At 43.0% G+C, this 26,385-nt stretch overlaps 1 protein-coding gene across 2 annotated transcripts; it reads right to left on the bottom strand.

Moving 5' to 3' along the window:
• Positions 1 to 1,615: 1,615 nt before the first annotated feature.
• On the bottom strand, positions 1,616 to 25,335 carry DNAAF5 (dynein axonemal assembly factor 5). 2 transcript variants are annotated; one of them, XM_080354116.1, is made up of 13 exons: positions 24,807 to 25,335; positions 23,775 to 23,959; positions 22,801 to 22,925; positions 22,270 to 22,385; positions 18,109 to 18,341; positions 16,566 to 16,778; positions 14,339 to 14,482; positions 10,632 to 10,800; positions 9,261 to 9,408; positions 6,045 to 6,195; positions 4,497 to 4,653; positions 2,830 to 3,021; positions 1,616 to 2,443 (listed from the first exon to the last, which is right to left on the bottom strand). In XM_080354116.1, exons 1-13 carry the CDS (start codon positions 25,327 to 25,329, stop codon positions 2,304 to 2,306), a joined length of 2,496 nt encoding a protein of 831 aa, XP_080210242.1. In that variant the 5' UTR covers positions 25,330 to 25,335; the 3' UTR covers positions 1,616 to 2,303. The 2 variants fall into 2 exon arrangements, with proteins under 2 accessions (XP_080210242.1, XP_080210243.1); XM_080354117.1 differs by having other exon boundaries at positions 18,109 to 18,278.
• Positions 25,336 to 26,385: the final 1,050 nt, after the last annotated feature.

Below are 26,385 nucleotides of genomic sequence, written 5' to 3'. Positions count from 1 at the left end.
AACAGCACTTCTTTGTAGAGGGGTTTGAGAAATTCGAGGTCTGAGTTGGAGTATGGTGAACTATAAGCATGGTAAAGTCCTACATCTGGAGCATTTTCTAATAAGAGAAGGCAGTGGAGGATGTCCAGCCCGTCCCAGGGGCACAAACAAGGCCAGGCTGCTGTTGACCACGTCTCCAGAAGCACTATTAGAATATTCAATTCACAAAGCTGTCCTGGCTCTGAAGAGAAAAGCTGTTTCGCTGCGGGATGCGCAGATTTTTCTCTGGGAGTCACCTCACCAGGGGCTGTTCTGGAAGATAACAAAGTGTTCAACGTACGCAGGAAAACCACTCCCCAGCCTACCGAAGACATCGAGCTCGACAAACGCTGCAGCTTTTGCTATTTGTGCACCAGCTCCAGAGCGCATAGAAGAGCTTGGACTACATTCCACCTCACCCAAGGTTCCCATCTTTAATCCCGCAATTGAAGTCGGGTTTTCAAATCCCTTCGTTAGCCAACAAGAATAATTGGAAGTACCTGTGCAACAGTTGTACTGATGCTACCATGAGGTGGCAGTGGGTGGTAAAATAAAATAATCTAAATTTTGCCAGCATGGGAAGCTTAAAAAATAGTAATGTCATTGAGCAGGATTTATTTGGTGGACTTCCAAGGGAACTTTACAATAAGAACTGGGTTTAGGTCACGTCAGATGAACCTGCTGCTCTGCAGCGCTTTGAAACAGAACAGCGTTGAATGAGAACTCCAAGGATGGTCTATTTCCAGTCTAATTAAGTTAGCTGCTTAATAATGATTAGACTAAGGAAACAGTTTAATGGAATCACAGAACAGTCGAGGCTGGAGAGACACGCAGGGGATGGTGCAGCCCAAGGCCCGGCCCAGGCTGCGCTAACTCGGGTTCTGAACATCTCCAAGGCTGGAGCCTCCAAAAGCTCTTCATTCCACGTCTTCTAGGGATTTCTGTTTCACTCACATTGTGCTCTCTATGAATTCCAGCTGACCCTCCAGCTATAGCGAGTTAAACAGCTAATAGTTCCTGATGCACTAAAATTCTGCTGGCCAGGAGTTTGCATGGCTTTGCTTTTAAGCTGGGAATAAGACTTGTTGTGCGTGTGTAACCTCTGTCAAATGGTTCTCTGAGAACACAAGTAGATTTTGCTGTAGAAGAGATGGTGCTTTGGTTACCAATTGCACCACAGGTCTGAGAAAGTGGAGTCAGGTAGGAAGGATAAAGAAACACGAGGGGTACAGCGTAAGGAGAATTACCAAACCCCACTGAGCACGGGTTTGGGCTTGATACAAAAATCAAGGCATTTGGAATTAGAAGCCAAAGAGCACTTTGTCTGTAATACAGGTAATTAAAAAAAGCAGCAGCAGCATCCTGATTTCCCATGGCTTGTGTGTGCAGTAAACAGCACGCTGCCCCACAGTGACAAGAACCCAGGAGTTCGCTTTATTCCATAGCTGAGAGCAGATGACACAAAACCTCACACACTACAAAGGGCTTTTAAACAAACAAATCAAGCTTTAGCCTAATGTTGGAGAGTTTAATTTCTAAGCAATATGCAAACAAATGCTGCTTGTTTTCCAAGGCACAACAGTGTAAACACAAAAAATGCAGCTGCAATGTATTTAATACAAAAATATAAATCCTGTTAATACAAATGACAAACCAGCACATTTCCTCCATGTATAAACCTTAATTTAAAAAAGTTAGCTCTGTTCTCAGTCATGAGATGCAACACAATGACAATAAAAGCTATTCCCTTAGTGACACCTACTCGGAACATGTCCCTGTTATACCAGCATCGTGAGTACTCAGAACATATAACAATTCTGCTGTGTTATGCAAGAGAAGTTTGGGTTTGTTCTCCTGGTAACGCTGACCCTCACTGACCCGACACTGCGAAGCCTGAACAGTATTCAGAGTCCAAAATGCTCCTTGACAGCCCGAGTCCTCGCTGAATTGCATTAATAGCTCTGACATGAGACTATTCCTTTGTTAAATAAATTACTTTCTCAATTAATAAATAGTGTCAAAAACCACTCTGCCTTTCAACCTTGTATCTGAAAAACTTTCAAAGAAAAGTGAATTGAAACATTGTTTTATTGCTAAGAAACACAAATAACTGTTCAAACACAAAGGACTCTGCCAATGTGACTTTTCAATAAGCTAATAGTGAACTTACAAAGAAAAACCAATCTATTTATTGCTCAGCCTCTCTTAAGCAAATGAAAATAGGAAAGTAATCCAGATCAGATAGATTTCACCTTCAGTTCACTACAAGGAATTTCAGCATCGATTCATGAACCCGGTTCTTGGGCGGACTGAATGTGGCGCAGCAGCTGGTTACAATAGGCCGGCGTTCGATGCTTGTGCACAACCGCTCCGATCTCTCTCACGAGCAGTTCTGGATGTGGAACGCTTCCTTCCTTTAGAACTTCTGCGAAACAAAAATGTTTTATCAATCATGAGCTGCTCTGCATCTCTCTAAGGTCCCTGAAAGCAGTTGAAACCGAACCTGGAAGCTGTTGTTCTACAAGTTGTGCAGTCACAACAACCCGGTTCCTCTCTCATTTGTATGTTGACATTCCTGTGCTTGAACACGGACCAGTACACCAATAAACCCTAAAGAATCCACCAAGCAAGCTGGGATACAGTCACACCCCGCAACGGTTTGTGCCTGTGCTCCCCATCCCGGTTACCATCTCTAAGGTGTTCTGATACACCTGACGCCGATATTCCCTCTCGGGAATGCTGGATAAAGCATATTTTCATATTACACTTGACAACATGATTGTTAAAAATACATAAATCTGGAAGTCTTACCTAGGATTGCATTTTGGGTGTTTTCATCTGGGTCATCAAGATGTACCAACAGTTCTTGGTACAGGAACTCAATGTGATTTTCCATTGAGGATTTCACGTCGCTGTCCTTAAAGCATTGAAACCAACTGGTTAAGGCGTGAGCGGCTGCCAGTCGAACGTCACAGGAAGCGTCATCCAGACGCTTTAAAACCTCTGAAAAGGAGCAGGTAGGCACACAAATAGCACCATGAACAGTGGAGTTACCTTTGCATTTCAGAAATCCCAAACGTATTTCGTCAACACTGAAATTACTGTTGCATTTGAGACATGTTTCTGTCTTTTGAACACTGCAAATACATGTCGTATATTGTTCCTAAAAGCGCACGGTGTGTTGTTATTAGATTGTTATGTTGTCAGAAACGTCCAATGTACAAAATTTAGGTGAGTTGAGCATTCTCTAGCACTCTTGCCAACAAGGTGCTATCAATGTCTGTTAACACATTACAGAAGTGCGGAGATTAAGTATTGTTGTGCTCTATAAAGCGCAGTATTTCTATAAAATATTTCTGCTTCAGGAAATGAGTGCATTGCAGACTCCTTGAACATGCAAGATGCCAAGATACACTTTGACAATCGTCTGATTGTGTATTTCTCCTAAATAAAAATGCTTGTTGTAAGATTTCCACTGTGCCACGTAAGGAACAGCATCAGTAATTAAGACACTTGGTTCGGGAAAGTCTGATTTATAACCTCAGAGAACATAAATCCTGTTACGTAGCATAGACTGTACTTCTCCTGATTAATGGTTTTAGCATTTAAACATCATCCTAAGGAACATTATAGACCATAGCTCTATTTGGCATTACAGCACTCTAGATTAGTGTTTTCTTCTTCCCCCTTTTTTTAACCAAAACCCGCCAACCCGCTCCCTATTCAGGTCTATTTATGGCACAACGGTTTGCTCTGGAACTCTGGAACACAGCAAGGGGAACAATGTGACTACCATTTATATAATGCATTACTGCTCTGCTTTCGCTATAGTTAGAACATTATTTCACGTAGTCTAAACTTGGAAGCAATGCAGATGAAATCCTGGCAAGCCTTGCAAACACCATAATATTGAGTGAAGTTCCATCTAGTGGCCTAATGCATAATATCAATGGGAATGCTTAGTTCTGCCCGGCCGGGAACGCAGGCATTTCCAATGAACGTTAACTTGCCAGCCACAAAACACCTTAACAAAATGTGTTAGAGTGTTAAAAAGCTGCTCCAGAAAGGCCTTGCGAGAAGCCATCACTGTTGGAGCCCCATTCGACAGCCCCAACTCGGCTGTTTAACACCTTGATTTTCTAAAATGTATATGTGTACTTCATATATCTTGAGCAATCCCACCTGCCGGTTTAAGACCTTGTCTTAGACTCTGCAGGATTACGACATTAAATCGCCTCTCATACACAAAAATGCTGCCAACAGTGTGGTTTTGTGCAGCGTTTTTTCCATTTCCTTACTGTCTCTACAATTACCCCGGGGGAGCGCTACCCAAACAGCTACAACACAGAATCACATCCTGCTCCAGCAGGATGCTCTTCATCCCTAAAAACTCAGCTCTGATACTTCAGGTAACAAAGCAACTGTAATTCTTCAACATGGAGATCTTGATTAAAACAAAATTCAAGTTTTACACCTACCTGTGTACGTTTTGGTAAATTTATCTTCATCAAAATGCCTCCCACAGGTTTTTATAAGAACACCAACAATACGACAAGCCATCAGTCGAGCAATTTTAGAGTCTTCGTCCATGGCGGCAATAATTTGGGGCATTAGCTCATCTTTGACTTTTAAGATCTGCAATTAACAGGGAAAGCATAGAAAATGCACAGCTTTTTTGTCACTCTAAGCCAAGATTCTCCTTGGTTCCATTGGTTACCATTAGGCTTGGCTGACACTGCACTGCTTCATTCAAAAAGAACAAGTTAACTGTAAAAGTTCACCTAAAACTCCTGAAGTTACACAACTCTATTCTTGCCTCTAAGCAAACCCGGGCAATGAAAATCCACCAGTGGATCATCCAGTTCACGAATGCTCAGTACATACGCAGCTGAGCTTTATCTAACTTGTAAAAGCTGTAAATTCACTTGGCTTTTTATTTTTAAAGAATTATTGGCAAGACTTAAAGCAATTTGGAGATGAGGATTATGTGTATGTACCAGTAGATGGTGCTCTTACTCCAAAAGGAAACTTTGAAGTAAAGACTGTTGTAAAGTGTCTTAGCAAGTTTCATAGTTTGATTTTACTATGTGCATTTTGTACACATGAATTACAAGGCATTAAGGCATTGATTCAGAAAAAATGATTTACTAGAATAGTTCTCTCTGATATAAATGTTTTTGTATATGTGAAATCAACCACTTCCATGTGTTTAAGCACTTCATTCAATTAAGGGCTGTTATAAAGACTATGAACATCTAATAACACTTTATTCCATTCATTTAAAAAACTTCACTTATATTTAACGTATTCCCAATGTATCATTCCAAAATGACATTTTTGTTAAAAAACAAGCTTCAAAACCCCGAGATTCAATAAATTCCTAATGGCTGTGCCGGGTAACATTTCTTTGAGTGAACTTCTTGCCAGCTCTGTTTCTCCAGCTGCCCTTCAAGTTCCATCTCAAGTTCTCTTGCCCTTTTCAGGAATCTTTTAGGTTTTCTTTTCTGAAACGGACCTGTGGGCTCCAAGGCAGCCAGACAACTTGTCTTCCCCACATCACACAAGAGCACGTCCTGGCCAGCTCCGGTGCTGCTGCTCAGGGGATCACACGGCATTAGGGATCGGAAGGGACCTCCAAAGATGAGGCTCCGCTAACGTCACGAACCCACGCTGCTGTGCTAACAGCGGTTCGTGCTCTGTGTTACAGAACTGACGTTACACTAGAACAAAGATCTGCAACATTTGGCGATGGTGAATCCCACGTCTCACCGTGTTGCCGGCCTCAGGTCTCCCAGCTGGACATCATCGTCCCTCCACTATTGATTGTTTCAATTATTACAATTAATAAATTACAATTAATAAATTACAATTACAATTAATAGATTACAATTAATAAATTTTATCATGAAAACTACACCTCCATCTGAACTTATTACCTTTAATAAAGATATTTTTTCCCCTTTACATTTATTTTGAATTCCTAGCTAAGATTTCAAAGTACATTTGGTGAGCAAGAGAGCATTTACCTCTTGTGGTGAAAGCATCTGTGAGCAAACGAGGGCGCCCAGGCAGGACACAGCTGTGGTGCGGATGGCGGCCGCGGTTCTCCCCGCGTGCCACTGCAGATTGGGAGCCAGGACGTGTTCTAGCAGCGTCTCGAGGTGGTTGGGGAACAGCCTGAGGCCAACAACAAGAGAGCAAAATAAAGGCTCATGGGAAAGCGATAGAGAGACTGACAGGAGGTAAAGGAGAACTTTCTGTCATAGAAACACAGGGAGAAAACAGGAAAAAAAAGACTTAAGCCAACGTGGTTATAATGTATGTGATAAGCTTCTCATAACTTAATTTTTCTAAATAATATTTAAACAAATACCTAACATTCATGGAAAGGGGAGGTTATGCTTTCTCCCATTCCAAACAATGGCCATGACTCAGTGTGTTATCTTAGCAAACTACTCACCTGCTCTCTGTCTCATTTTCTCCATCTGTGAAATGGAAAGAACACCCCATACGAACGCTGTGGGGATTCATTAATATTTGTAAAGCCCTCTGAGACTGTCCAGTAAAAAGTATTTATAACGTGAAAAGCATGAATGCTATTGATTAGACCCAACTGCTGATATTGCAGGAGCCTACACAGAACACTTGAGCTCACCCTTAGCTCAGAAACTCGTCCCCCTCAAGGCTGAGAGATGGGTAGGATTTTCTGATGGTGCCAGTCCCAATACTACTTTATTTTCATTACGAACACATAAATCCATTCTAATTTGCTGACGTTTCTTCCTCCTCCTCTACTGAATGGGCTGTTATAATGCTAAAAGTTGTTGCGAGAATCAGCAATTGCAAGAGGCAGTATTCCCTCACACCCATTTAATTTCAGCTCAATTTTCAACTAAATATTAATACAGAAATTAAAAAATACTTCTCTGCATCAAGAAGCCGTGTGCCTGGCCTGTGACTATATAACTAAGGCTCTGGTTATTCACTGTGCCTTAAAAAAGCAGCTGCAGCGCGCAGACAGATTGACAAATAACAGGCTGAATCTACCTCGAGTCGTGTCCCACCTGTTAAACGTCCCGCAGAGCTGGACTGAGCGCAATCCAGCCCAGCCCAGCCCAGCCCCGCCCCGGTGCTCAGCACAAAGGGAGGGAGCTGCCGCTGGCTCTTCTCTGAAAGTCCCACATTTCCAGGGTGAGCTGTGTCAAACCCCAGGAGGAGCAGGATGGGGAGACCTCAACAACAAACACTTGTCACTAAGTGCTTTTAAAAAATCCCTACGAGAGCAAAACAAAATCATCCAGCCATGCTAATCCAGCAATAAAAAACCCCATAATAATAAGGTATCAGTTTAATAAGAAACGTAATTGGCCAAGGGCGCGCGGTGCCCAAGCCAGAGCGCATCGCTGCCCGTCCAGCAGATGGCACCTCAGACCCAGCAATAAACAGAAACCTGACCTCCCATGAGACATCCAAACTGCTCAAAACCTTTCAGATTCACTATTTTAAACGTGTTTTCGAGAATGATTTTATATTCAACAAGTTGCCAGAAAAAAAATGCAACTAATGGTCACCACCATTCCAAATGTCCTTCTAGCTCCAAAGCTAAAAAAACGGCTTTGTGCTATCGGATCAGCTGCTTCCAATTGTAATAAAGCTTTCTGTTAATCTACAAAGAAAAAACACTATCAAAAGATAAAGGTAGATTCCATCAGCATTATGTTAACCACAATGCTACACTATTTGTGAGAATATTTGTTCTAGCACCTTGAAATAGAATCACTAAAGCAATATCTGGCAATGATCTGACTCAATCATGTCAGACTCAAACACAATCAGATGACCACACAAGCCTGTATTGCATAATAACTGAAAACCCTCCTATCCAAACTGTTCGAATGCTTTTCAGGAGCTAAATAAACTACTGACAGCAGTGAATGCGATTGTGTAACCAGAACTTGTTACTACTTCACTACACTACCTCTTACTACCATTAATTTTTGCTGTTGCTGATGCAATTAAATTTTTCCTCTTCCCATTTTCAAATGTTACTGCTCTAAATCTACGTAACTTAATTATCAAAGCGAGTCACTTCCATGAGAGAAAAGCCCCTGTGCTATTTGTATTTACAAAGTAGAGAATTTTTCTCAGCTGGATATGAAATAAAGTGATCTGTGCATACAATACTACCAGCTCTTTCGCAGATATAAAGAGCAGACCTTGGGTTTACATTAAAACTGCTACCACCATTTTACGGACTTAGATACTCAAACTTTTGTTCCATGTTAATTATATTTTATACCTTTTTCTTCTGGCTTGGCTCCTTTAGTGCCCGTATGGCACTGCTGCCCTTGGCTCTATACGCTTGTGGATTGATTGAGGATTTTGTGTGTATGTTTTCGGTTTATTCCAAACTTAATATCCTAAATCCAGGTAACTTGAAACAACATCGGATTTGCTTTACAAATCAAACATCCAAAAATGTTTTGCAAACAAGTCTTTGAACACAAAAAGCTTACGCATAACTTCACACATTAAAGCATTTGCTGTGACCACGGAAGCAGGATCACAAATTCAAAGACTCCTTTAGCTCCCTCTACTGCTTTTTAGTTTCTGAAGATAAATCTACCGGTAGAATTCACGGAATTGCTGTTGTTCTCAGAGGTGACACCTCACTATGGGCCCGACTGGGCCACCCTTGGCCAGCGCTTGTTCTTCTCTTCCTGTAAACAGCTCCATTAAGCTCGCTGGATGTATTTAATCTCGACTAAAGGCTGTTCACCCCACAGCCCTGCGCTGAGCAGCTCCCACGCTGCTGCCTGCAGGGAGCCCGTGTGACGTGTGTCTGTATTTGCTGAGTGTAGCACTCCGAAACACATTCTTCTGTTCTTTCCACACAGGTAATTTCCCTTTCCTGGGAGCCCCAGTGCACGTGGGATAGTTGAAAACCATCCAGATCTGCATGACATCCATTTGGACCATCCATAGCAGAGGTAGAAAGACTACAGTGGAGAAAGTCCAAACGTCAATTAATTTCTATTTTTTTAAAATTATTGCATTCTGCCCTTCTAAGCGTTGCTAAAAAATACAGAAAAGAAATGCCACAGAAGATGGTGGGAAAGTCTTTCTTCTTCCAGACACGCTAACATGGACGCAATTATAGGAGTTAAATAACTACCATGCTCATTACTTTCTAATGCCACTGTAGCGTTCAAATAACTGTGTGAAATTACAACTCTGCTTACCCCTGGGAATTGATGGTTTCACTTGGTTGCTGGAGCAGCTCCGATAAAATAGTGAAAAGCTTTAACCGCATCTGGGGATCTTTGTTTGGCTGAAGACACGTCTTAAGAATGAGAATGAAGTTATTTAGAGCTTCACCTATGACGGGACCTAGAAAATAAACACGTCAGACTTATGTCAGAGTACTGGTAAGTTGTATTTAGACATTTAATATGCGAGTGTGTTAATATTTGTAATATGCCCGGTATTAAAACAGTACTGAACTTTCCACTCTTGCACGGCAGCTGTTGATGTGTCCACGGTACACCGTGTTTCACGGTGTACAAACACCCAAGCGACCTCTCTGTGGGCTCGAGTACCCCCATGGAGCACTGTGGTGCCTCCCAAAGTCTGGTTTGTCCCCACACCTCAGTATTGCTGGGACCAGCAGGACATTCGACATTTTGGGTGGACTAATGCACTTGGAGGGGATTAACGCCGTTCACTGTGCAGCTCTGCAAGCTCGAGGCTACGCAAAGTTCCCGTTATATTGAACTCCATGAAAAATTACACTGACTCTGGTGTGACTGTGACACCGCTCGGAACAGCACCGTTTGTACAGAATCACAGATCCAAGTTTGTACAGAATCACAGAATCCCAGAGCGTCAGGGGTTGAAGGGCCCTGGAAAGCTCATCCAGTGCAATCCCCCCATGGAGCAGGAACACCCAGATGAGGTTACACAGGAAGGTGTCCAGGCGGGTTGGAATGTCTGCACAGGAGACTCCACAACCCCCTGGGCAGCCTGGGCCAGGCTCTGCCACCCTCACCTCAACAAGTTTCTTCTCAAATTTAAGTGGAACCTCTTGTGTTCCAGTTTGTACCCACTACCCTTTGTCCTAAGTACTGTCATTGCATCCCTTGCGCGCAGATGTGACCTGGAGAGCTGTGCTAGAGGAACAGTCACCGTGCACATCCCAGTTTCGGTGGAACGTGTGCCAAAGCGTTTCACTAATCTATACACAGTGATGTGCTGAAGAATGTGAGTGAGGAAATGTTGGTACAGACACAGTGTCTGTGAGACTGGCCAATAGATGGAAAAAATAAACATTCGGACACATAAGCTGCATCAGTTCGTCTCCCCATAATCCTTACTGGTTTCATTTACTGAAAGCCTACTTTTACATAAGATCTTTCCATATGCTCCTTGCAGCCAAGGAATCTTATGGAATTTGAGCTGCTTCAACATTTTCAGCTTTGCTTTCCATTCCATTCTTGTGAAGTTTCTGAATATGGCACCATTCGTTATAAACCACAGTGTGCCTGCAGGCTATGGACACCCTGACTCCGCTCCTCTAGAGCCGGGTGAGCTGTCACACCACTAACAGATCGTACCTGAGTGGGTGGCGATGACATCTAACTGTAGCACTTCTGGAGAATAGCATGTCCAATAGTCACAGGACACTGAGAGCCACTCCATCAGCTGAATTATGTGCTGTTTGTAGAGATCAAGAAAACTATCCAACCGCTGCACTTTGGCTAATGAAGACATTGTTTCCTCTACCTGTTAAAACAGACAGGATACTTGATCTTAACTGGAACAATATGAAAAATAACAAAACACTTTCAAAACTCAAAATTATACTATAAGAACAGAAAGAACACAAGATCACCATGGTTTCCACTTGGACAATGCAGATTGTTACTTCATGTCTGCCTATACTACACCCATTAACTTTAAATCAAAGTAAAACATTTGTCCTGATTTCAAAATGAAATCGTAAGGAACACAGCAAAATGAAACAATCGCTAATTGACATGAAAACCTATCCCAAAAGTAACCACATCATAAAAAAGCTCTTATTAGTTTTAAAGACATAGTGATTTCCCTCATTTTAAGAATCCTTTACAACGTTAACGTGGATGGAATTCCTCACAATCCCACCTGCAGGCTACGGCAGCTTCCAGAAACGATTGCTGCTGCAGCTCAGAGGAGACGCAGCATTTCCCCTCACCCTCAACGTTAATAATGCAAGATACTCTCTCTTTAAAGTAGCTGGGCACGTTCCTTTTGACATTCTCAGCTTGGAAATACCAAAATTCGCTGTTGCATTTGAAACACCTGCATATTTACATTGAGACTATTCCACGAGTCAGGCAAATAAAAGGACAAAGGAGACTTGTCTGCTCAGGCACAATAGATTTCTCCTTTCTAGAAGCATTCTACCGGCCAGCCAAAACAGCTCCGAATAACTTAGATGTAAATTGTTCATTTGTCTGTAAATTAATCAGAATATTTTACATGACAGATTGTGTCAAGACAGAAACTGTTCCCCATTATAAACCCCCCACAATATGCAAGACGGTTTTTTCCATTGAAAAAAAGATAGAAAATAATACATCATTCATAAAATGAAGTAGTTTCAAGAATGCAATTTAAAAAAAGAGAGAATAAATTGAATATGCCAATAGACCGATGCATGTCTTCTCATTAAGAAGTGTCTCACAGCTAAAAAAGCCCCCCAAAAAACATATGAAGCGTCATTTTCTTTCCTGTATTTGAAAACTAAAGTGTTTAATAACCAACTGCTGAAAGAAGAGCCAAGATAGCACAGGCCACTGATAATAAACCCAAATGTTAACCTTAGGTCAGCAGTGAAACCACTGAGAGCTCAACCCATGCTGAATGGACTCTGATCTGGCCTCAGTGTGTTTGGGGTTGTAAACCACCCTCCCAAAGGCTCCACTGGTGGTCTCGATGTTGTTCCTTAGCCCCAAGCAACCAGGGACAGTGATGAACACAATGCAAGGGGCCGAAAATCAAGCGAGCAGGAGGAGCAGCAGCACTCTCAACCAGGTCACATCATGCGCGGTCTCCCATATCTCTGCGATCTTCTGTTCCCCTATGGTAAAACCTGAACTGAAGCTCTATAATGCGAATTTTTGATTAATTTCTGTTTATACTCAAAATCTTGGATCCTGAATACAGATGTCCTCTCTGAACAAAAATTGATACTTGCCAATCTAGTTGTAAACCAGTTGTTCTATATAATCTCAAGCTATTTGAACAGGGACTCCTTGCTTTCCACAAGCTGTGCAGCTCAGTTCGATGCTCTGGAATAGTCGGTAACCAGGGGAAAAAATAAAATAAAGCCGTATTTGTCTTTGTGAGAAATCTGAAACATTGCAATGATGTAATCTCAGTGCCAGATTCTCTGTCCTCCTAGCTGAAACAAAGGCTAATGAGAAAAGGATCCTCATCCAAAGTACCGTCAACTTTAAAAATCGTCTGTAACTGCAGGAACATCTTAAAGGTTTAATAATCTTGGGAGATTAACTTTCCCATTTATGAAAATCGGGCTTTATCTCCATGAAACTGCTTTCTTTGTAGCAGTATTAACTTGTAATTTTTTAAATGGACATTGCTGACTTTACAGACCACGGCGGGGCTGAACAGACAAGATACTGCAAACCACGGCAGACCCGCCTGTCTGAGGCTCGGACGGGCTGATTGTTGAAAACAAGCCAAATCAAACCCCGAAACACCCACCGTCCCACTGACTCTGAGAAGGCTCTTCAGGCCATACATCAACCAGCCAAGTCTCTTCAAGATTTGTTGTAAGCTTTGTTCTATTTTACCTCTTTGGGAACAGTTTTGTAAGCGGCAGCCTGTCAGCTCCCGGGCCATAAATAGCGGTGCAGTGCGGGGCTGAGGAATGCCGTGCCCGTCAGCAAGAGAACAGGGAGCACAAAAGCCATCGCATTCAAGGTGTGTGTTTGAAAAAAGACAACTTGGATAGGTCACAATTGTGGCACATGAGGATGGCTTCCTGATTTATTTGATATTTAGCCTGGGGAAGAAAGAGGAAGGGAGAAATAAGGGGCTGAGATAATGTTTAGCCAAAAAAGCTCATCTATTATCAGGGTACCTACAGATGTCCTCGATTTTAAAGCATTCCTGCAACTTTTAAACTTTTGGTTCTGGTGGGGAGGTAAAAAGGTCAAATACTGTAAAATCAGTCTGATCTTTGTCTAAAGGTAAAAGAATTGATTATGAAAGGATCATTTTGAGGTTTGTAGTGCTCTTGATCTATAGGTGAATTGTCCTTTAATAGTCAGGAAATGAATCTGAGTGTTCTCCTGGCCTCTTGTGTGCTCCTGTGTATAAACTAACATTAACAATAATCCGGTGACTTATATCTACCTGAAACGTAAGCATCAACCAGCACAAACTCTTCAACACTTTCTGTCCCAAAATGTCACCTAAACCATGGCCCAGTAATTAAAACCCACTCAAGTAAAGTGTTCTTCTAGACCAACGGCAGCCCTGGTCCAGCTGTGAGCTCCCCATGCTCCAGCAATGCATTTCAAGACGTCTGTTCTGAAAACTAATGTAAAGACACTGCTCCCCACTGGCACAGCTCACAGCCAGGGAACAAGCCTTACACGATGCAGCAATAAGGCCAACTCTTAAGTTTCTTACCTGAGTAACATGCTCTCCTGTTACATCAGCCAAACTCAGATATTAACCGGATTTCTGCAGACCACACTTATGTAAGAGTCAGTATTTGCCTTAGAAATGTCAGTGTCCATTCTAGACTCCATAGTGCTTGCAAGACGCGACAGACCATTCAGCTCTTACAGCACCACTGTTGCCCCAGACTTTAACCTCAACTTTAGTCCCAGCCTAACCCTATCACAGAATCACAGGATGTCAGGGGTTGAAGGGCCCTGGAAAGCTCACCCAGTGCAATCCCCCCATGGAGCAGGAACACCCAGATGAGGTTACACAGGAAGGTGTCCAGGCGGGTTGGAATGTCTGCACAGAAGGAGACTCCACAACCCCCCTGGGCAGCCTGGGCCAGGCTCTGCCACCCTCACCCCAACAAGTTGCTTCTCATCTTTAAGTGGAACCTCCTGTGTTCCAGTTTGCACCCATTGCCCCTTGTCCTGTCCCTGGTTGTCACCAGAAGAGCCTGGCTCCATCCTCCTGACACTCCCCCTTTTATATATCTGTAAACAAAAATGAGGTTTGGACAAAGTGTCTTATCAATAGTGAAAACCAGAAACACAACAAAATATTAAACCAGCTCACAGTTTACCTTTTCTTTAAGGTGCTGAGAACACGGTGTTGCCATTACTGTCACCAACACCTTCATTAGCTGCAAGCTGATTTCTTTGCAGTCCTCCTGGCAGACTTCAATCAGTGCTTGTACACAGCAAAGCAACTGCTCCATATAAAGGACCTGGTTTTTAATACAAGCATACATTTATTTTTAATTTTTTTTAGAAAAGATAACTTGAAGGGAGAAACATGGGAAGTGACATTAATAAAATCTGAACACTGTATAATCATCTAAATTGGTATTAGTGAAATAATGTTAGTCCTGACTACCTGTGTTAGACTTCTTATAGAATATAACATAGTCTTCCTCCCACACCGTTTGTATTTACCTTGTCCTGTTACGAAAAGAAATGACCCTGCTCTTACCCACACAACTGCTCCACTGTGAATAAAAACTTCAAAGCATTTTGGAATGCTTACTGATAGTACTTTCTCATTCTGAAGTGCCATTTGTTAATCAATAACATATTTGGTACAACTCTTTCAAATATTATTCCATGTTTGACTATTTTGAATGGAACAATAATGGTTAAATACATAAACCAAGAAAACTCGATGGCTGCTTTTATCTCAGCCAGTTTATCTCATTTGATGCAGTATAATGCACGTTATCTTGATCCAGCTGATACCAGTTGAAGTCAGTATTGTTGTCAGTCAGTTTGCAAGAACTTCTATGATAAAGTGCATCAGATATCCCATGAAGCTGTCAGACTGCATTCAACGAACAGAAGGGGCCATTGTTACAAATATACTTCAGAAAAAGAAATCCAGTCTAGGAATAGGTTAGCTATAAGCGTTATTAATCTCATGGACATGGTCAATCCTTAGCTAAACAGTGTCTATGCAGCATTCACTGTCTAAAATAGAGAAAGATTGTTTTCCAAGACCAAATGCTAGTCCAATTGTGACAAACGCTTCGGCTGCAGATGGATGTGTCACTGCACCTAATGCCAAATGGAAGGGGTAAGCTTAAGACCTCAGCAATTTTGCACATGTACTTCAGGGAATTGTGATTTGAACAATCAGGTTACAGTGCTTCCATTTATACGAGTTCCTAATCATCACAGGCTTCGCGGGGATTAAGGTTAATTCCTGCATCACTGGTACATTAGGGGAGAAAATTAATGAAGGAAGAACTTCAAATGTGTATCTTACATTGGCTCAAAAAGACAATTATACTAGATTCAGTCTACACACATGAATAACTGTCTCAAAGGGAAGCCTGTATCATACATGAAGTCAGAGATTTCCGCAGGCACAGCGTTGGTCCTTTGTCGGTCATCTTGAGAGCAGAGGCCTCATGAATTCTGGTGGAAGGAAACCTGGGATTTCATTTCGGGGGGCTGGGAAATTGTAGGGATTCTTCTTGTGCATCCTTAACAGATCTATTTCCACATCTCAGCAATTGGAGGGGAAACAAAAAAGCTCAGAAGTTAAAACACTCCATTGCACGTTGAAGAGACTCTCTTGTCTCCTTCTACAACAATTGATAAATATTCTTCAAATGGTAAAATGGAAATGGTCTTCAGGCTCAGCTATTAGGTACGTGCACATTTCTAATTTATAGAGGTCTTCCTCCTCAATTCTCACGTAAAGAAAAGCAACAAGGCCCAGCAGTTTACAAAGGATAATCCTAATGTACACATATGTGTTCTGGCATCTTCCTTTTAAAATGGAATAATGCCAAAACAAAAAGACGATTACACTAAGAGGGAATCTTCATTGGGAACCCTGACATGCCAATTACAACGAACTATGAAAAGCTTTCAGTCATTTTTACTCCTGAAAATCAAAATACATGATCTTGTTTAGATTGTAAACACAAGGCATTTCAAAACCTGGGTTAAATTCTGGTAGCCAAGCTAGTCCTGTATCGGTACCGTACACACTAAATGGATTCTTCTCCCCATTATGCCTTTTCATTTTCCTTTGACCCTCTGAAAACTTACACAGCAGTTCTCAAACTTGAACCCACAGAGGATGGACTGGTCGGCAAGATTTTGGGAATAGCAGATTTGACCAAGAGAGCACAACACAGCTCAGGGAGGGCAGGGAAGCTCAGACACACATCCACAAATGCACCCTGAGCTCGGGAGGGGTAGGTGTGCAAGGCAGGGACAGCAATGGGACCATTTAGGGAGAACAAGGGAAAAAATAAGTTGGAGAACCACGGGTCTAGAACTTTGCTCTGCTGTGTATTTTACCTGTTCAGATTGTTGACAAACCGCAGGTTGGGACAGTGTGTTGCCAAGATCGGTCAAATGAGGCTGCAAGATTTCCTTTGGGCTACCCCGAATCACTGCGCTTAGAACCATCAGACACGATGGTTTCGGTGTCTTCCTGAAGGCTGACGTGATTAATGTCATCCACACCTTAGGGCTGACAAACGTTCCAATCAATTCTGCTGCTTTCACACACTGAAAAGAAGAACAGGAATAACTTGAGGATTTTCCTGAAAACACCAAGACCATTCCATATATCATGGGCTTTTTCTTTTTACGATTCCAGCTGTTATTTTAAATTCTTCAGCAGTTGCCTTGTAGGCCTTTTCCACTCACTCAGTAATGATTATATGCATGAAGAAATTTTCTTGACATGTGTTCAGTAAGCACATAATAAGGCATGCAAGCACTCTTCTCAGCATCAGACAGACTGCCATGAGAAAGTAACACACAGGAACAACGTGTACAACTTCCAGGGTAATAAAGTCTCCAGCTCAGAATAACCAGATGTTGCAGATTTACTGGTTCAGCATTTTGTCCTCCAAATGCTGTTCCAAGGAATGCTCTCAACACCCAACTATTAAAAGCAACAATTAAACCCTGGAAGAGGAATTAGCTTGTTATTGTACTATATTTTGACAGCGACGTTACAGATGTGGTTTAGTGTGGAAGCACTGCCGTGGGGGAATCGTTTCGATCTCTTACTTCAACTGAAAATGCTTAAATTACCGCGTATTCCCCATGATACTCAGGCTCTCTGACCCCACCTCTGCCTTGCACACACATTGGTGCTTGGTATTCCACATGAAACACCATCACACCAGAGCTGACCCCTGACAATCAGGTGCATGAACAAAAATACAGTCAACTCCCTTGCCATTACCGGTGCAACAGCAACATTTCTTCCTAACCCCTTTATTTAATAGTTGGGTCATTTCCCCTAACATGAAAGCTTATTTCCCTTTGTATATAATTTTTAGTCTAGTGATTTAGCCACGGATTTTTAATTGCACCTAGTTAATACTTGCATCATCTTAGTTTTTCAGTCTCAATGGAAGCACACAGCCATCAATTCTATAGTTTAAACCTGCACTATATATGGCTGTGACATTTTGCAGGGTTGAAGACTCCAAACAGTTACCACACAGTCTATGTAGATGTGAACCCTGTACTCCTCCCTATTTGCCTTGTTGCCCCAAGGCTTTTATACTTTAATCCACCACTTATAATTTTTTAAGAGATCATTATCAATGCTTCATGGAGTTGGCATATAAACTAAACGGTGTTTAAATAACTGAACCATCGGTCTTCACACCAGTAATACTTACTATGTTGAAATAAATGTATTCTTGTAAGTTAATGTTTCCATGTTTTTAACATCCACAAAAACCTGAGCCTGATCCTTCAGTCATGGGCAATTCTCAGTGACCTAAGGTCAGGTTGGTCCTCAGCAGACGGACTCAGGAGTATGAAGGACAGAGTCTTTATTCAGTGTACAACAGACACTTTAACAGATCAAACTCACATTTTTAACCACATTGCTTTCTTCATCCAAGCACGCTTGGTACAGAGTTCTAAGCAGCAGCTCCATGTGCTGGGTTATGTGATCCTCCACATGCAGCAGTAACGTGTACAGAAGCTGGGACGCTTTTATTCTTGTGCTTTCAACCCAGTCTGTTATATCACGACACAGACCTGGAAGAATTTTGGAAAGGTTTCTGGACACGAGCTCCCGGCAGCCCAGTCCTGGCCGAGCCACTGCAAGGGCAAAAAGAAACAAAAGAGAAACAGAAATATCAAAGGAAAATCCAGTGCACATTAATCGTACACAGGTTTAAAGCTCCAAGATAAGAGCTATTGGCACCCGCTTCACCGTGGAACAAAATATTCCAAATGCTGCTGAGGAATTGACCTGTGCGAGCTGCATTTCTTTAATACATACTGCACAATTTAAACTCCACACAGCTCTCTGAAAATCTATATCACTGGATGGCGACTTAAATCTTGTGTTTTGAGATGGATACAGAAGGAGAAGAGAAAGAGAACTGAATATGGGACATTTTCCACGCAGGAAAACACAGCTTAACAATTTCCTTTTCATTTTTACAGCAAAACAAATACCATCACAAAACTAAACCGAAACACAAAGATAAAACAGAAGTAATACTTTTGCATACTAACATTGTGGTAGCACTGAGTTAAACATAATTTGGAAGGGGAAAGAAAGGTAGAAGTCACAAACAGTACAGGGGACACGCAGTAAAACAGACAATGTCAATTGTGCCCTCTAAAGGAAAAGGTTAAAAGCATATCTAGTAAATTAAAAGTAGAAAAGGAATTGTGACTTGTACAAGTGCTGTGTAACGGATCAAGCCAACAAAACTGACATTCTCTTAAAAATCACAGCTATTCTAGCAACTCTTTGCTAAGGCCTTTTCAGGACAAGTGGCTCCCGCAGACACGGCTCTTCAATCTCCATCTGATTTTTACATCAAATAACACATTTCAAAATTAAGTGAGAGATTATACAGGAGTTGGGGGGGCAGAGGGGGCACTTCTTCCCCCAGATTAAGCTTCATTTGTAAAGATCTTGTGGAAAGTGGGTTTTTGTTGTTATTTTTTGTTTTTACACAAACCCCCACAGTGTTACAAATACATATTCCCTACCTCAGAGAGGCTGCAGATTTCTGGAGAGCCAATAAACTTACCTTCCCCAACCAACACTTACTGTCCTGGCTGATAATAATCACATTCACATCTAAGCTCATGTATAAATCACTGAGTCTCAGAAAAGCCACTTGACCAATATCATGAGCAACCGTCAAACCCCTGATCCTGCACTTCACACACGAGCTATGGGAGCGCTTCCCAAACTACTGCAAGAAATGGTTCTTAGTGATTCTTTCTACAGCAGAATTTTTCTTCCTTTACACTGCACATCCTCATACAAAATCTGAATATTTGTTCTTTAAGAACCACCAACTTGTTATTGCTACACATAATGGTCACATAGTGTTTTAAGAAAGAAATGTTTTTCATCATGAGGTGCCAAAAACATTGAATGTGCAAGTACGATTGTTATTTCTCTACAGAGTCCTCCTGCAAATGCTGAGACAGGAATTGACAGTTGTCTCAGTATAATTTTCCTGCATCGGTCTGTGTAACCACAAATGCTAAAACAGACTGAAGTAAATGGCCTGAAGAATGCAAAAGGCTTATAAATAAGTATGGAATACCTAGAGCAGGAAAAAAGCAAAAATTCAAGCATCGGGACACGAGTTGCTGCTTCTTTTGTCAATGGAAGGTAACGTTTTGGATTACGAAAACTGACACTGAATAGCAAAAGGTCAAATAAAGAAATCAACCTGAGACAGCAAATACAGACTGGCATCCTATGCAACCCGAGGCAGAATTTTTGTTGAAAGAATTCAGCCCGTTCTTTATCAGCAGTTCCTTCATTTCAGATGTTCAAATGCAGGCATTTATCCCTGTAGCTACTCCTGTCAAAGGCTTCCCTGCTGTAAACTCTGCACCTGTATCCTGAGGCGACGACTGCTGGGGCTCAATGAAAAGCTGCTCGTTGGCTGGATGACACCAGGTATGAGCTCTAACCCTGCTCTTCCTCCGACCTGCGAGATCTGTCATCCTGAGATCAAAGCACAGAGGGCTCATACATCAGGTCCATTATCCTGACAGTTGGGCAAAGATAGTTAAGGAAAATGTACTATCAAATCACAGTCGTAAAAGGATATTTCAGCATATAAGTCAGAAGAAACAGCAACAAAATGTCTAAATATGTAATGATCATATTAAAAAATAAGCGGAGGGGAAACAGAGAGGAAGGACACACGTACTAATAACTCATCCATATAGAGGCTGTGGTAAGACACCACAAATTATTACTTGAAACGAAGGTATACTAACATCTTTGATAGAGAACCTGTAAGACGAAATAGCCAATCATCCCTTGATTTTTCTTTTGCCTGACCTTTAATAAGACACACAATTTGAAAGTAAAGATAAGCAGCAGCAAAATGCATCCCAAAGTCATCATTAAGTTGGGACTTGAGTTGAAAATTATGAGGTCACCTTTAAAAATGTTTGTTCATTATGTATACGTGTATGTGTGTGTACATATGTCATGTTCAAGCCTTAACTGCATCACTCTACCACGCAAAATGCATGAGAAGTCAATTAAGCGCAGGGCTGGAATGTTGCCCAAATTTGTGAAGCACATTTGTTGTGCTAAGAAGATTATTTCAGGAAATACATAGCGTTTAATTATGAAGTAATTGATAGATGTCCCTTCCTAAAAACAAAACACAACAAAAAACCCCCACCAGTGTACACACACACTAAACCCAACACACGTCTAGAGAGAGGAGAACACGACAACAGTATCAGCAATACGAACGGTAACAACTGCTTCAAAGACCAGCACATGAAGCCTTTTATGACCTTCACTATATCATGGTCATTACAAAATAAGTGACTGGAGCTCAGACACTCAGCTTCAGCAGTTTATCTATGTTAAAAAATTCTCTGGCTGTCAAAAAAAGAACTATGTTTCTGCCACCAGTGCTGGAAGGAAAAGCATTCTGCACCATCTACCAACGCCTCGGGTAACACTACACATAAAACAAGGAGGAAAAAAAAGGGAAAGGATAACAGATCAACCTGACTGCCTTCAAAGGCAAACAGCTCTGTCAAAGCAGTCACCATTATGAAGCGCTTCCCCTTTCATTCAAGCATTACTGAGTAAAACAGCTTTAAAAAAAAAAGGTATAATTTCAAAGAAGAAAGGACTCCGGAACCCACTGTCATGGAAAGGATTTTGCTGCTGGGTATTCTGTGATGTGCTTGTCAGGTAGGCACAAGTCAAGCATGAACCTGTTCTTTCACACTGAGAGGTTTTGTTCTGTTAAATATGAGTATAGAAATCAATAAATGACCCATTTAAATCCCCTCTCTCACCAACACCCATATGCGTGTTTTTAAACATTAACTTTATGAACCTGAGACAGGAAACAAGCTTCAAGCTACTGCAAACATACAGTTTTAAAGCTACCTATAAATCACACAGTACTAAGAAATAATCTACCCAGGCTACATATTTTGGGGTTTTGTGTATAATAAAGGAAATTATTGTTCCTGTTCCCACATTCTTCACGTACACTGGCGGATTTCAGTTCACATGCCAGTGTCTCACAGGAAGTTGGAAATCATTTCGCTGCAAATTTTTCTTCCATGTCAATCCCGTGTGCCATGAATGCTGTGTGTAGCTGTCACTATTCAAAGAGACAGCTCACAGGTTCTTCCTTTCTGCTCTGCTCTATGCCCGCTCTTCCTTTCTTCACCTGCTCGCTGGCTAACGTAGAACGTTCTGCTGCTTCTGCATCACTGCTTTACCTCTTTTCAGCACAGGCATTTTCATTTACTCTTTCTCCAAAATGCATTTTGGGGTTAATGGAAAAAAATGAATGTAGTTACTGAACAAACTTAAAAATAAAAATTGAATATAAAAAATTTAAATAATTGTATATACATACATGTTGTATATTATATTTATATATAGACTACCCCTATACATTCACTAATATTACACACCCTGCTCTGCTGTCGTGACTGCACTGCAGCTCTCAGGGATTATTCAGGAAGCAAAAACCACTTCCAGCGCACCACTTACCGCCTTTGGGGTAATGAGAGGGTGGGACACTGAAATCCATCTTATCTTTCAGATCTTCTTCATTCTCTTTCTCCCACTGCAAGCCTATCTTCTCCCAGTAAGTGCAGGCCAGTTTCCTAGATACAAAATAAAAGTCTTATACCATCATGTCCTCAAAAGAAAAACGTTCTAAAATGAGACTTCTGGAAACCCTGACTTCTTAAAATCAGCCGGAGGGAGGGGAAGCATTCCTGCCATTGAACCTGGGCACACTGAGAGTTTATGCTGCTTCGTACTCAGTGGACAGAGGTCACCTCTTCCAAAGGATAATTCTGTCTCCAGCTCCGGCTTCATCTCTTTCTTACTTAGTTGAATGTAGCGTAAAAGGAGAATGTAACAAAAGATACTGAAGATAATGCTGTCATTTTAAAGTTCAGGAAAAAGAATAAGTGGTTTTTTTCCCCTCCAAGCCATACATTGTGGGAACAGAAACACTTCCATATATGACAACTATTTAGGGAGGAAAAAGAAAAAAAAAGGTGTCCTGCTTACATATTTTCAGGAATTTCATCAGTAAAGCTGCCAAGCAGCAAAGGGATCAACTTGTGAAAATATGAGTATCTATCTCGTAGGTGCAACAACCATTCTCCAATGACCGTTGTTACGGCATGCCGAACCTACACAGATACAAAATGATTATTTTGAAAATGTCAGAAAAATACAAAACCAAAAAATAAGTATTTGCTTTTGGGCGTGTATATATATATATATATATATATATATATATATAAGACTTGGTAAAGTGCATCAATAGTCCCAGATGAAATGACAAGTACCCAGGACTTCCTCACTTGCAGCAAGCATCTCAAGCAGTGTGCAAGCTATCAAGCTCCCTCTTGTGTTCTCACTCTGGCTTAGTTAGTCTTAGACTACTTGCTGCACAAAAGCACATCTCTGAGGGGAACACAAGATGTAGACCTCAACAAATCCTCATGGTTAATACCTCTCTGAGAACGCAAGAAATGTACATTTCTCTGGAATTTGAAGCCTTCCAAGCACATCTCCAGAAGCCAAGTTCTGCTTCTCACTATAAAGGAAGCCTAAGTTAAATAATGTGAATGCATCCACTCAAAAATTAAAATACTTTAGTGAAGTTGCACATTTTAAAATTACTGCCTGAATTGCATCTTATGAAGGGACCAACACCATAAGTGTTTGCTAAACATGAGAAAGCCACAGAATGAAGTCCTAGAGAGAGCTGACAGAAGAATTTTAGACAGAATTGAAGGCACCTGTTATAATAAAAAGGTGCCTACAAGCTTCAAGAGCCTGAAGAATTAGACAGCAGCTGAACAGGTCAGCCACCTTCACTTTGGATAGCTTACAACTGATGAAGCCTGTATGAGACCTATTTACATATCTCAGTGAAATGACTGGAATTTGAAAATTGGTGGGGAAAGGGAAAACACCAAAACAAAACAACCAGATTTTAAATAACCCAGAAATTAAAAAGGAGAAAAACACACCTTGGGAATCTCATCAAATAATCTCTGTGCCAGATGAGACAGAACATCATCCACAGACTTTCCATTTCCATACTGTATCACTGTTCCAGTAGCCTGAATTACATCAACACGAACTCTGTAGTGCTGGTGTGAAATTGTCTGCATTAAGGGATTTATCAGAGATTCTGACTGCATGTGGAAGTGTTCTGTTAGGGCAGAGAGACAAACACACCTTCAAACACGCCCTTTTTGTGGGTGATTGAGCAACACAATTTCTGTAACACTACAAACAGCAGCCTGATTAGTGGTGCTACGTTTATGTAGCGTGCAGATTTAATTCTATACTATATTAGAGCTGAACACTAGCACACATGCACTCCACTGGCCCTGGCCTGGGTCTTCTCTAACAGATACTCCAAGGCCTGCAAAGTGCACTCTTAGTGTGTGTGCAACTCCTCATAGAATAGTTTGGGTTGGAAGGGACCTTCCCAGCTCCCTCAGTGCCCCCCCTGCCATGAGCAGGGACATCTTCACCAGCTCAGGGTGCTCAGAGCCCCATCCAGCCTGGCCTAGGATGGGGCATCCACCACCTCTGGGCAACCTGGGCCAGTGTTTCAGCACCTTCATCATTAAGGGTTTCCTCCTCATGTCTAGCCTGAATTTCCACTCTGTTAGTCTGAAACCATTACTCCTTGTCCTGTTGTAACACAGCCTTCCCCATCTTTCTTATTACGTGTCTTTTAAGTACTGAAACAATACAATAATGTCTTCTCAGAGCCTTTTCTTCTCCAGGCTGACCAAGCCCAACTCTCTCAGCCCGTCCTCACAGCAGAGCTGTTCCAGCCTTCTGATGATCTTGGTGGCCTCCTCTGACCCCTCTCCAAGAGGTCCATGTCCTTCCTGCACTGAGAGCTCCAGAGCTGGGCCTCCCACCCTCTCTCCCGGTTGCTCCCCTGTTACCTCCTGCTGCCCCCAGCTCGGGCCCTGTCCCCCCGGAGCCCGCAGGCCCCTACCAGCCCCACCACTCCCCTCTTCACCCACCCCGGGCCCCACCTGGCATGGCCTGGGCGCAGGCTGCGGCGCACCTGCAGCTTTCGCGCCTGACCTCGGCATAGCTGTCGAGGAGGGTGGCCTGGAGGATGCGGATCACCTCGCTGAGGTAGGGGACCATGGAGGCCCCGCAGCGCTGCAGCAGCAGGCCCAGGAGCTGGACCAGGCCCAGGCGCAGCTCCTCGCTGGGCTCAGTGCCCTGCGGCGGGCACAGGCGCTGCGCCAGGGCCGGCAGGAGGACGGGCAGCGCCTCGCCGGGCCGGTCGCCGTGGCTGAGCCCGTGGCAGAGGAGCTGGAGAGCGAGCTCCCGGCAGCGCTCCGCCGCGTCCCCCGCCAGGCAGCGCGCCAGCGGCCGCAGCAGCTGCGCCCCGAAAACCTCCTGCACCACGGCGGCCGAGAGCGGCCGCTCCTGCACCTGGGCCCGGATGGCCTCCAGCGCCCGCAGCCGCGCCGCCCGGCCGCAGCCGGGCTCCTGCAGACAGCTCAGGGGCCGGCTCAGGGCCTGCGCCGCCTCGGCCGCCGCCATGCTGCCGCCGTCGCCACGGAAGCGCAGCGCCATTGCTAAGGACGCGCGAGGCTTTTACGACGGCGGGCGGGCGCTTTACGGCGAGGCGGGGCGGGGCCTTGTGGCGGTACCACCGCAGAACAGCGGGGCGGGCGGTAGTTCCGGCGGGAGAGCGGCCGGTTATTGGTATCACACGGGGAAAAAAACAGCTGCAAACGCGAGGGAAACCCACGAGTGGCTGTAGATGGTGGAAAGACTGAGGGGAAAAAACCGGACCCCAGAGGGCAGCCCAGCTGCTGGGATGAGCGTGTCACTGTGTGGAAACTTCCACATGTTACTTCTATTGCTTTTCCTTTCTGTTTTCTCTCTGGAGGGATTAATACTGCGGTGGCCACTAGTTTCTGTAACAGCATTATGTGTTTTTTAGTGTTCATTTGTGTTAGTTAATACATATTTATACTGGTTCCATATTGCACTTATATATGCTTTACACAACAGTGTTTTATGTGCTGTTCTGGTGACTGTGCAGCCAACACACATGAAACCAAAAGGGTCACCAGAGTCTCTTTCTTAACTAATCATTCATTCATTTAAAATGCAGCAAACTACAGAACTAATTCAAATTATTCTTTTAAAATAGCCTTGTATTTACCAGCAAGGAGTTTATCCTCGTTATGCTGCTTGTAGCTTGACTGTGAAGCTTTGAACTCTTCATTCACCCTTTATTCTGTGGGGACCGCGAGTGTGAATTCCCTGGGCACGGAGGAGACATTAACCGTCCATCAGAGCGATCCTGGCAGCGCTGGCGCCCGGCCCAGCACGGGCGCTGTGGCTCAGTCCCAGCTGTGACCGCGCTCCTCACCAGCCCTGCAGAGCGATGCTCTGGGTACGACGTCTTCCCTTTAATCACCCAAGTGACTGAGCTGACACCGCCCTGCCCAGCCACCTGAGATGCAACAGGTCCCCGAGAGCGCGGGGGCCGCGGGCTCCTGCCTCGCCTCAGCAGCTCGTCCTTCGTGCTCAGGCCACCTTCTGTGTCCAGGCGGATCTCCGTGGCCAGGCCATCCTTCCTGGCCA

The sequence above is a fragment of the Nesoenas mayeri genome (genome assembly GCF_963082525.1).
Source record: "Nesoenas mayeri genome assembly, chromosome: 15".
Taxonomy (NCBI): Eukaryota; Metazoa; Chordata; class Aves; order Columbiformes; family Columbidae; genus Nesoenas; species Nesoenas mayeri.
This window is presented reverse-complemented; position numbering and strand designations above follow the sequence as displayed.